Source organism: Hylobates moloch, unplaced genomic scaffold (genome assembly GCF_009828535.3).
Source record: "Hylobates moloch isolate HMO894 unplaced genomic scaffold, HMol_V3 SCAFFOLD_6, whole genome shotgun sequence".
NCBI classification, from domain to species: domain Eukaryota; kingdom Metazoa; phylum Chordata; class Mammalia; order Primates; family Hylobatidae; genus Hylobates; species Hylobates moloch.
The window spans coordinates 111,964,706-111,977,620 of record NW_026652281.1 but is presented as its reverse complement, the minus strand read 5'-3'; the positions used below and the strand labels follow the sequence as shown (position 1 = coordinate 111,977,620).

At 41.7% G+C, this 12,915-nt stretch overlaps 1 protein-coding gene across 2 annotated transcripts in view; it reads right to left on the bottom strand.

Annotated features, from left to right (window-relative positions):
- The window catches only part of DDX46 (DEAD-box helicase 46), a 75,202-nt gene that overhangs the window by 28,508 nt on the left and 33,779 nt on the right, over window positions 1-12,915 (bottom strand). For both annotated transcript variants that reach the window (XM_032157941.2, XM_032157940.2), the window contains exons 13-15: window positions 11,006-11,088; window positions 5,597-5,761; window positions 4,403-4,565 (exon numbers count right to left, since the gene is read on the bottom strand). In XM_032157941.2, the coding sequence (XP_032013832.1) occupies window positions 4,403-4,565; window positions 5,597-5,761; window positions 11,006-11,088 (411 nt within the window). The remainder of the gene's footprint in view (window positions 1-4,402; window positions 4,566-5,596; window positions 5,762-11,005; window positions 11,089-12,915) is intronic.

Genomic DNA, 12,915 nt, shown 5'->3' with positions numbered 1-12,915 from the left:
TTCTGTGGGATGTGGCTAAAGCAACCAAAATACTGGAAGCAGCCCCCACCCCCAGTGTCCAACAGAAATGACTAAACTGTGGCATAGTCATATAATAGAATGTTATTCAGCAATAAAAGGGGAAGAACTACTGATTCATGCAACAACACGGATCAATCTCAAAAGGCATATGCTAAAAGAAACCTTACATAAATAACAATGCATTATATATGATTCCATTTATCTATAATTCTAAGAGGTAAGAAAAAACTAATCCATGTCGATAAAATTTGTTTAAAGTACTTGACTCAGGCCAGGTGCAGGAGCTCACGCCTATAACCCCAGCACTTTGGAAGGCCGAGGCAGGTGGATCACTTGAGGTCAGGAGTTCGAGACCATCCTGGCCAACATGGTCAAATCTCGTCTCTACTAAAAACACAAAAATTAGCCAAGCATGGCGGTGCATGCCTGTAGTCCCAGCTACCCAGGAGGCTGAGGCAGGAGAATCACTTGAACCTGGGAGGTGGAGGTTGCAGTGAGCCTAGATCATGCCACTGCACTCTAGCCTGGGTGATAGAGCAACATTCCATCTAAAAAAATAAAACTGGTTAAGGAGGGGTAGGGACAGAGATAAACTGAGGGAAATTTCTTAGTTTTTTTTGGTTTGTTTTTAAGAGACAGAGTCTCACTATGTTGCCCAGACTGGCCTCGAACTCCTAGACTCAAGCACTCCTTCCACCTCAGTCTCCTGAGTAGCTGGGACTACAGGCATGCAACACTGTGCCCAGATTAGGGTTTTTTTTTTTTTTTCTTGAGATGGAGTCTCACTTTTGTCGCCCAGGCCAGAGTGCAATGGTGCAATCTCTGCTTACCGCAACCTCCACCTCCCAGGATTAAGCGATTCTCCTGCCTCAGCCTCCTGAGTGGCTGGGATTACAGGCACCCGCCACCACGCCTGGCTAATTTTTGTATTTTTAGTAGAGACGAGGTTTCACCATGTTGGCCAGGCTGGTTCCAAACTCCTGAGCTCAAGTGATCCACCCGCCTCAACCTCCCAAAGTGCTGGGATTACAGGCGTGAGCCGCTGTGCCCGGCTGGCTTTTTTTTTTTTTTTAATATTCACAAATTTTGCTGTAGTCCCAGCTACTTAGGAGGCTGAGGAGGGATGATTGCTTGAGCCCAGAAGTTCGAGACAAGCCTGGGCAGCATAGGGAGACTCTGTCTCAGAAAAAAAAAAGAAAGTGAAACAAGTTTTGAACTAGTGTTAATGATATGCACATTGACATGAAATGTTGTAACCTGATCTCCAATTTATTTGAAATGTGTGAAAAATTAAGAAAAATTGATGTGTGGGTAGACAAAGAATAGTAGCTAAAAAAAATGATAAACAAATATAGTCATTGCTCAGTATCCTCAGGGGACTGGTTCCAGAGCCCCTGGCAGATACCAAAATCCTAGGATGCTCAAGTCTCTTATATAAAATGGCATAGTATGCCCATATCACCTACATCCTCCTGAAAATTTTAAAAAACTCTAGATTACTTAAAACCACCAATTACAATGTAAATGCTATGTATTAATAGATAGTTTTTATAATGTATTGTTTAGGGAATAATGACCAGAAGAACAGATTTTGTGCATGTTCAGGACGGAAAAATTTTTTTCCAAATATTTTCAATCTGCAGTCTATGGACACAAAGGGCTGGCTGTATATACATACAATGGAATATTATTCAGCCTTACAAAGAAAATCTGACAAATGCTACAACACAGATGAACCTTGAAAGCATTTTGCTAAGTGAAAAAGACCAGTCACAAAAAGACATAGAATATATGATTCTACTTATAGGAGGTACCCAGAATAGGCAAATGCATAGAGACAGAAAGCAGAATAGAAGTTATGAGCGACTGCTCAGGGATGGGGAAAGAAACTTGTTACTTAAAATAGTAGTTTCTATTCAGGGTGATTAAAACGTTCTAGAAATAGACACTAGTGAAAGTTATAGCATTGTGAATATACTTAATGTCACTGAATTATATACAAAAAATGGCACATTCTAAGGCCGGGCGTGTGGTTCACGCATGTAATCCCAGCACTTTGGGAGGCCAAGGCAAGCGGATTATCTGGGGTGAGGAGTTCAAGAACAGCCTGGCCAACATGGCGTAACCCTGTCTCTACTAAAACACACACAAAAAATTAGTCAGGCATGGTGGCATGCACCTATAGTCCCAGCAACTTGGGAGGCTGAGGCACAAGAACTGCTTGAACCCAGGAGGTGGGAGGCAGAGGTTGCAGTGAGCTGAGATCGCACCACTGCACTCCAGCCTGGGTGACAGAGCAAGACCCTGTCTCAAACAAACAAACAAACAAACAACAACAACAACAAAATGGTGGGGGCAGGGATATTTTATGTAGTGAGTATTTACCACACACACAAAAGTCATTTTCAGGCCGGGCACGGTGGATCATGCCTATATTCCCAGCACTTTGGGAGGCTGAGGTGGGGGAATCACCTGAGGTCGGCAGTTCGAGACCAGCCTGACCAACACGGAGAAACCCCGTCTCTACTAAAAATACAAAATTAGCCAAGCGTGGTGGTGCATGTCTGTAATCCCAGCTACTGGGGAGGCTGAGGCAGGAGAATCACTTGAACCTGGGAGGCGGAGGTTGCAGTGAGCCAGGATTGCGCCATTGCACTCCAGCCTGGGCAACAAGAGCGAAACTCCGTCTCAAAATAAATAAATAAAAAATCATTTTCAAACATTAAAAGTTAACCAAACACAAATCTTCAAAGCCCCTTTAATTTCATCCCATATGAAGCCTGCTGGAAGTAGACTGTATTTCAAAGATATGTCCTATTCCATATGCTTTTCTGCATGTGGGATGACACGCTCTCAATCAAGAAGTGACACCTATGCCTCCATCCCCTTCAATCTGGGCCAGTGTGGTAACGAACCTATTGTATATGGCAGAAATGAAAGCTCTGCCAACTCCAGTATCATCTTTAACTGGCTGGGCAGCTTCTTGTTCTTTCCTCTTGGCCAAGCAGCCTCATACAGAGGCCCACAAGGGCCCGTGACCAAGGCCTAACTGAGCTCCTAGTCAAGAGCCAGTACCAATTTGCCAGCCACATAAAGTGAGGTAGAGTGGTAGGTGATGCCCAGCTCCACTGTGTCCCAGCAGATACAGCATGAAACAGAGACTAGATACATACAGTGGGCTCTGCGCAAATTGAAGATTCATAAGCAAAATAAGTAACTATTGCAACTAAATTTTGGATTCATTACTAAGCTACTGATAGCCAGAACACTTAGTTAATGAGAATAATTCAAACTGCCTCTGTTCCATGTGTTTTGTGGTTTTTTTTTGTTTGTTTTTTGTTTTTGTTTTTTTTTTTTTTGAGACGGAGTTTCGCTATTGTTGCCCAGACTGGAGTGCAATGGTGCAATCTCGGCTCACCACAACCTCTGCCTCCCGGCAACCTCCGCCTCCCGGGTTCAAGCGATTCTCCTGCCTCAGCCTCCCAAGTAGCTGGGATTACAGGCATGAGCCACCATGCCCAGCTAATTTTGTATTTTTAGTAGAGACGGGTTTCTCCATGTTGGTCAGGCTGGTCTCGAACTCCCAACCTCAGGTGATCTGCCCGCCTCAGCCTGCCAAAGTTCTAGGATTACAGGTGTGAGCTACCTCGCCTGGCGTTTTTTTTTTTTGTTTTTTTTTGTGGACAGAGTCTCACTCTGTTGCCCAGAGTGGAGTGCAGTGGCATGATCTCAGCTCACAGCAACCTCCACCTCCCAGGTTCAAGCAGTTCTCCTGCCTCAGCCTCCCAAGTAGCTGGGATTACAGGCATGTGCCACCATGCCCAGCTAAGTTTTGTATTTTTAGTACAGATGGAGTTTCGCCATGTTGGTCAGACTGGTCTCCAACTACTGACCTCGGGTGATTTGCCCGCCTCGGCCTCTCAAAGTGCTAGGATTATAGGCGTGAACTACCGCGCCCGGTCTGTGTTTTGTGTTCTAGTTGCACATACTGTGATATTGCTATTACATGTATGTGATAGCAATATCACAAGAAATTAAAATGTTACTTTGAAATTTCAATAAAAACGCTTTAAAGTGAATCATGAAAACCTACAGATAGCACGCGCAATGGAAATGGTATAACACAGAGAAAATTTAAATTCAATTCCTCCGTAGTTGATAAACGGCAATAGAACTTGGTCAAACCAAAGTATGCCTGTATGATTTTCTTTCTCTTAGATGGGACAATAATAATCTTACTCCCACAAAGCACTTTGAGTAAAAACTGATATAAAATTTAGTTCTGAATTACAGAGAACAAAGTAAATATCATCGAGAACACAGCACAATGCTTGGCAAGTACTTAATAGATATTTTATGTGTGAATCAAGTGAATAATTACCTCCATGAAGAGACATGCAAGGATAAGATGCTCTCATTAAATCCTTAAGAAGACCATCAGCATGTTCCTGCTTATCCACAAATATAATGACAGATCCTGACTCTTGATAATGGCCTAGAAGCTCAAGTAACTTCAAGAATTTCTTTTCTTCTTCAATCACAATCTGAAAACACCATATTGTATCAAGTTAATGAAGTGAAAATGCAAATGGATCCCCTGGACAGAAATATTCATTTTATTTGTGGTGAATGAATAAATGACAATATCTTGCTATATCTTTACCAAGGGCTAGGAAGATGTTGATTTTAATTGTAAACAATAAAAAAAAATTGTAATCTTTCAGGGTTTAACAGGCTTGCAAATGAGGGCAAATGATCATCTGTTCTCTCTGGCTCTTAATTTCATATCCTAGTAACCAAAAAATAAAATAGGTATGTGACATTTCTTTTTCCTTTGTAGAGACAGGGGTCTCACTATATTGCCCAAGCTAGTCTCCAGCTCCTGGCCTCAAGTGATCCTCCTACCATGGTCTCCCAAAATACTGGGATTACAGGCATGAGTCACCATGCCCATCTGGTATGTGACATTTCTATGTATCAGCTCACCATTCACCACTCACCACTTTTGGTGACAGAAACTAAAACAACGTTTTATTTTATTTGTCTTTAAAGAGACAGGGCTCACTATGCCTAGGGTGCTATTCACAGATGTGCTCCAACTACGATCAGCACAAAAGTTTTTACCTGTTCTGTTTTTCTTCCCTGGACAGAATATCCCATTCTTTAGGCAATCTGGTGGTCCCCTGTTACCAGGAGGTCACCACACTGATGCTGAACTTAGTATGGACAAAGATAGGCATAGTGCACTACAGCCCAGAACTACAGGGACTGAAAAGCTGCAACTCAGGCATGCACCACTGCACCCAGGAAAAAAAAAAAAAAAAAACAACAAAAAAGAGCATTTTAAATAGTTACATGGAACAGCATAGTTAAGTTTCTCTGGTAAAATACTGAAGGCTACAGTAGTGGTATACGACTTCATTTTAGAAATTACCTTGCCAATCGTTTCTCGGCCTTTTGACTAAGATCAAGTGTAGAAATTACCTTGCCTACCTCACAAACAGTGATCCTAAAAGAATCACACATACCACCTAAGTATCAAGGAAACTAGGAATTTCCTTAAGATGGTACCCACCACTTGTTGCTCCACATCTGAGCAAACCACACTCCTGCCTCCAACTTGTACTTCAATAGGTTTACTCAGGATCCTGCGAGCCAAAGCCTCCATAGCTCTGGGGAAAGTAGCTGAAAACATAACCGTCTGTCGATCAGGACGAACATTATCCACGATGCGCATGACCTAAGAAAAAGAAAACATTACAAATAAATATGGTAAATATGGTCTTCAAAGCTTATGCAATGTTAAAACCAAGTAAAAGGAACTTTGGAGAACAACTGTCTCAGTTTTGCCACTCCCACAGTCTCCCAATCTCAAAAAATGACAACTCCACACATGCTTAGGCCAAAAATCTAGGAGACATCTTTGATTAATCTCTGTCACTCATCTTACAACCAATCCATCAACAAATACAGTGCTCTATCTTCAAATTATATCTAGGATACAACCAACTACCACTGTTTTCCTTCATTTATTCAACATATTTTTATTAAAGACCCATCTTGAACCAGGTACTGTTCTAAGTACTAGGAATATGCAATAAAAACAGACAAAAAGAGGAGGATTCTGGGAAGTTGGGAGAACAGGAATCACCAGGAATCTGTATCCACACCTAGACAACAATTGTGCTGGTAGAATTTGTCTGATATAACCACTTTGGAACTCTGGAGTCTACAGAAGGTTTGCAACTTCCTGGGAAAAGCCTAGAAGATAAATTGTGGCTATTTTCTGCCATTTTCAGCTGGTAGCACAGCAGCAGTTAACCATCCCCCACATACAGCCCCACAGCAGGCAGGCATACACATGTTTCTGAAGCAAACTGTACAGAGCTTGCAAGAGCCAGGGTCGTCAAGAAGGACTCTGTCCTCCAAATATGGAGGATCTCTGCTCTGATTGCTACTTCTGATCACAGAGGTGAAGACAAAGAGACACCTGGCTGTTATTGTTGCATTCACACCCCGCAGACCACTACAAGCCCGGGCCTCTCAAGCTGAAGTGACTACCAGGGGATTTAAAATCTGATGCCCCTTCCCTCTGCCTTAATTTTTCTCCTTTTGACAGCCAAAAATTAAATACTAGGAGATTAAAAAACAAATGAATATCCAGAGAAAATTACAAAGTAACCACACATAAAGAATACCACAGGCTCAGAAAACACATGAGATGACCTTAAGTTTACACCTCAGGGCAATCCTTGCCAGACTGCCTACAACAATCAAAAAATAATAATAAACAGTAACAATAATAAAAAACAGTAGGCCGGGCGCGGTGGCTCACGCTTGTAATCCCAGCACTTTGGGAGGCCGAGGCGGGCGGATCACGAGGTCAGGAGATCGAGACCACAGTGAAACCCCGTCTCTACTAAAAATACAAAAAATTAGCCGGGCGTGGTGGCGGGCGCCTGTAGTCCCAGCTACTTGGAGAGGCTGAGGCAGGAGAACGGTGTAAACCCAGGAGGTGGAGCTTGCAGTGAGCCGAGATTGAGCCACTGCACTCCAGCCTGGGCGACAGAGCGAGACCCTGTCTCAAAAAAAAAAAAAAAAAAAAAAAAAAACAGTAAACCCTAGGGAAAGGGGAGAATCTGATTCCCAAGTTACCACATTACTAAATTCAAATGTTCAGTTTTCAGGCAGGGTGTGGTGGCTTAGGCCTGTAATCCCAGCACTTTGGGAGGTCAAGGCAGGCGGATCACTTGAGCTCAGGGGTTCGAGACCAGCCCCGGCCAACATGGTGAAACCCTGTTTCTACTAAAAATACAAAAGTTAGCCAGGCGTAGTGGCACACGCCTGTAATACCAGCTACTCAGGAGGGTGAGGCAGGAGAATCACTTGAACCTGGGAGGCAGAGGTTGCAGTGAGCCACTGCACTTCAGCCTAGGCAACAGAGTGGAAACTCTGTCTCAAAATAAATAAATAAATAAAAATAATTCCCAATTCTCACTATTTTCTTCAATACAGAATTATGCCTGGAAGCACACTACTGCTTGCCAACTCTTCTCGAGGCATAAGTCAGTGTGCAGCTTTGCATTCAATAGCACTAGCTTTCATTTACATGATAGTGTCTTTTGTTGCTACACCTCCAAATAGTGCTGCATGACACTGAAACCTTACTTAGTGTTTTTTAATCTATGAAGCTCATAAAATAATCACAAACTAAATCGAAATTTTCCTCTTTTTTCTTGTTTTTTTTTTTTTTTTTTTTTTTGAGACGGAGTCTGGTGCTTGTCTCCCAGGCTGAGGTGCAATGGCGTGATCTCGGCTCACTGCAACCTCCACCTCCCGGGTTCAAGCGATTCTCCTGCCTCAGCCTCCCAAGTAGCTGGGACTACAGGCGCCCTCCACCATGCCCGGCTAATTTTTGTATTTTTAGTAGAGACAGGGTTTCCTCATGTTGGCCAGGGTGGTCTCGAACTCCTGAGCTCGTGATCCACCCGCCTCAGCCTCCCAAAGTGCTGGGATTACAGGCGTGAGCCACTGTGCCTGGCCTCTCTTTTTTTTTGAGACACGGTCTCACTGTTGCCCAGGCTGGAGTGCAGAGGCATTATGTTGGCTCACCACAGCCTCTATCTCCCAGGTTCAAGCAATCCTGCTACTTCAGTCTGCTGAGTAGCTGGGACGATAGGCACACGCCCCCACACCCAGCTAATTTTTATATTTTTTTGTAGAGACGAGGTTTCGTCATGTTGCCCCTGCTTGTCTTGAACTCCTGAACTCAAGCAATCCACCTGTCTTGACCTCCCAAAGCACAGAGATCCTAAGCATACATCACCATGCCCAGCCTCTAGCAGGTTTTCAGTTATCCACAATTATTCAGCATTTCTCTCTCATGTACTTATACACCTGTACATACGCACATACATGTACATAAGCACATACACGGACATAAATACATGAGAATGCTGAATTAATCATTTATTTTGTTTATATGTACTTATGTATCTGTATGTATTCATGGCAAGGAATGATTCACACTTTGCCTTTCAATGGAAAATGTTGTTTTGAACTCACTCTGTAAGAACTTGGTGGCCGGGCGCGGTGGCTCATGCCTGTAATCCCAGCATTTTGGGAGGCCGAGGCGGGTGGATCACGAGGTCAGGAGATGGAGACCATCCTGGCTAACACAGTGAAACCCCGTCTCTACTAAAAATGCAAAAAATTAGCCAGGCGAGGTGGCGGGCGCCTGTGGTCCCACCTACTCGGGAGGCTGAGGCAGGAGAATGGCGTGAACCCAGGAGGCGGAGCCTGCAGTGAGCCGAGATCGCACCACTGCACTCCAACCTGGGTGACAGCGAGACTCCATCTCAAAAAAAAAAAAAAAAAAAAAAAAACAAAAAAAAACAGAACTTGGTTTACCAGAAGGTCCCTATCAGTCACTCTACCTACTTAAAGCATTATAATAAAATCTAAGATTTCACATGATTGGGAAAGACATTAAAGGGCACGTGACTGTGTTCCACCTGATACTTCAATTCTCTTTACTCTCTTTCCACAACAAACAGACCCCTGACTCTGCTTGAACACCTGGAAGAAACAGATATTCAGTATATCAGCCCCCGCTCCCTCATGAAGCAACGTTTCATCTGCAAATAATGTTTATTCAGTCCTTCTCAAACTAAACTCAGATCAAGCTCCATATGACTTCCCCCACTGGATCTCATTTGTACTCCTTGGGACGAAAAAAATAAATTCAATGCTGCTTTCATGTGACACTTGTTCAGAGTTAAAGCATGCTATCTTATCTTCTACTCAAAGCTGATTATTATTATTATTATATTATTACTTTTTGAGACTAAGTCTAGTTCTGTCACCCAGGCTTAAGTACAGTAATGCGATCTCGGCTCACTACACCCTGTGCCTCCCAGGTTCAAGTGATTCTCCTGCCTCAGCCTCCCAAGTAGCTGGGATTCCAGGCGCCCGTCACCATGTCCAGCTAATTTTTGTATTTTTAGTAGAGACGGGGTTTCACGATGTTGGCCAGGCTAGGCTGATCTCTTGACTTCAAGCGATTTGCCTGCCTCGGCCTCCCAAATTGCTGGGATTAAAGGCATGAGCCACCATGCCCTGCCTAAAGCTAAATATCATTTTAACTGTTTCTCATATGGTTCAAGCATTACCATAATCCTGATTCCTCTGTGTTCCTCTATTTACATCTCATTTAGAATGCAGTCCCTAAATCTAAATACGATATGTGCACTATCATATAACAGGCAATAAATTTTTGGAGAGTACATGGATAAACTAAAATGGCCAAATATGACATTTGCCTTATCCCTTTTCCATGCAAATTTCCATTACTGTGGTCTCTTATAATCCTTTTTTATTCATTTTTTGGCAACTACAGCCTATTGACAATTCACAATGCTCTTCTTAAGAAAACTTTCTACCACCTTTTTTTTTTTTTTGAGACGGAGTCTCACTCTGTCTCCCAGGCTGGAGTGCAGTAGCGCGAGTGCAGTAGCGCGATCACTGCAAGCTCCGCCGCCCGGGTTCACGCCATTCTCCTGCCTCAGCCTCCCGAGTAGCTGGGACTACAGGCGCCTGCCACCACGCCCGGCTAATTTTTTTGTATTTTTAGTAGATACGGGGTTTCACCATGATAGCCAGGATGGTCTCGATCTCCTGACCTCATCTACCACCTTTAAAATGTGTTCCTATAAATGTGCATCACTGAAATTTTGTACCTGAGCAAAGAGCATATATAAGGAATATAAAAACCTAAGCTAGACAAATTCTTTGGGCCACTATCTTAGCAAACGTGAATGACTTTGGTAAATGTAAATAACGTGCTATCTAGACTAGATAATGAGGTATCTAAAAGCATTAATTAAAAGAATTTATTTAAAAAGACAATGGGCCGGGCGCAGTGGCTCACGCCTGTAATCCCAAAACTTTGGGAGGCCAAGGCGGGTGGATCACCGGAGGTCAGGAGGTCGAGCCCAGCCTGGCCAACATGGTGAAACTCCATCTCTACTAAAAATACAAAAGTTAGCCGGAAGTGGCGGAGGGCACCTGTAGTCCCAGGTACTTGGGAGGCTGAGGCAGGAGAATTGCTTGAACCCAGGAGGCGGAGGTTGCAGTGAGTGGTGATCGCTCTTCACTGCACTGCAGCCTGGGTGACAGAGCAAGACTCCATCTCAAAAAATATAAAAATAAGGCTTAAGCTCTATTATTAGCACTCCAATTCTAGTTTTACTGGTGTTGGTCTTAGATAGCTAAGAAATGCCAGTATAAATACCTCCTGAAGAAGTTTTATGAGGAATCTGAAACATAAATATGTACTTCAATACTGTATGTCCCCAGTCTTCTGTATTACCGTGTGACAGAAAAGCGTGTGTGTGAATTTCAGAAACCACATGAACATTTCATTCTCATGGCAGCTACAAAGTTATATTTACATTTCAAAACACTTAAGAAATGTAATGATTACCTGGGGTTCAAAACCCATGTCAAACATTCTGTCTGCTTCATCTAAAACAACATATGTCACTCTTCGAAGATTTGTGACCCGACCTAAGATGAAAAGAAAAATAAAGACAAAAAGAAAACTAAAAATCAGTCACAATTCATTTTATGGCTACCAAGAACTTTTAAAAACTGTAAAGGAAACTAAAATGCCTGACTTAACCAGAGGGGTAAGTTAGGTATCTTTAAAAAGTGAAAAGAAATTTTGATCTACAATGTCTTAATCTAGTGGCAAATACTTTCTGACAATGGGTATATGAGGCCCTTTATTTTGTCAAACTCGTCTCTTGCATACCATCATAGGGCCTGAAGAACCTGTAAAATTCAGAAAACAGCCCTCTCCAAAACACATCATAAAACTAAGACTGAGATGAAGCATCGAGCCACATCAGCCATTATCTGACAGCATCACCTAGAAAAAAACATATTAGAGATTACAGCGTATGTGTGGAAAGCAAGTTCTAGTGCTAACTATTTTAGACACAGAAAATGTCTCTCTCTATTATTTTATAACCTACTTCCATATATTTAGAAGCTTCTTAAACGGGCATGTCAAATCCTTAATGAGAAGCTATTTGACAGCATTAGGAAACTAACGTATCACACAAAACTTTAAATACCAAAACATATTACATAAATACATTTTCCATACAAAGATATAAATCCCAATTTTATTAAATGAACCCACTGACTTAAATGCAACTGGCTTCCTAACCAGTGAAAACAAAATACATACATAGGAAATTCCTTCTAAAATATTAACAGAAGCATTGCTATCAACTGTTGAATCAATCACCTGGCAAAAACACGTATAAAATAGTTATTTAAAAATAGACCACAATGACAGATAAGAGAAAAAGGTAAAATTAATCAAGATGAATTTCAGGAGAAGACTTATCAATGCAGCATTGAGAAAAAACAAACAAACAAACAAACAAAAAAACAAGGGATTATTTAATCAGCATTCAAACCAAAACTTTCCATATGCTAGACAAGCACAATGATTTCTCAAACAATTTCGATGTCACTTTGCCAACTTCATGTACAAGTAGAATTAGAAATTCAAGCAAAATACTATTAGAAACATGCACTAACTCAGTTTTTAATACTCTATTTTGTACACCCTAAATATTGCAATGGAAACCTCTGAGAGCATTTTCTTCAAAAAATAAAAAGTGCCAAAATAAGTGCTATCTAATATTTAAGTATTCCACACTAGCATTTGTAGCCCCAATTAGTTTTGCAAGGTCGGGAACAGCATTAAATTACCTACCTTTGATGGTTTAAGTCTCGGAAGCCCAGTTCTATAAATCTTGAAGGGCCTTTCTCCACAGAAGTTAAATAATGTCAACAGTTTAGTAAGAGTTTTGATAGGGAATAATTTAACAAAGCATAACATTTGAGCTACAAACATGCAATATTTACAAAAGATAAAATTTCTTGAAGCTGCAATATCCTAATTTATGTAGTATCATAAGAAAATACTAGCTCATGTGGAGAAAAAGTCTAAATTTTGTAATAAAGAAAAGGCTACTACCCCATTCTTTTACTAAGCAAAGCCAGGCCAAAAATGGATTAAGAATCCAAGTTATGATCAGATGGAGTTACTTCTGAAAAAAAATTTTAAATTGCAAAAATATCATTAATGCTTGTAATAATTAACTTGTTACAATTTCTTTTTTTTTTTTTTTTGAGACAGAGTCTCACTCTGTCACCCAGGCTGGAGTACAGTGGTGCGATCTTGGCTCACTGCAAGCTCCGCCTCCCAGGTTCAATCTATTCTCCTGTCTCAGCCTCCCAAGTAGCTGGGACTACAGGCTACAAATTTTAAGATACTGCAGCTTTAAGAAGAAATATAGAAACCCTTTGTTGGTT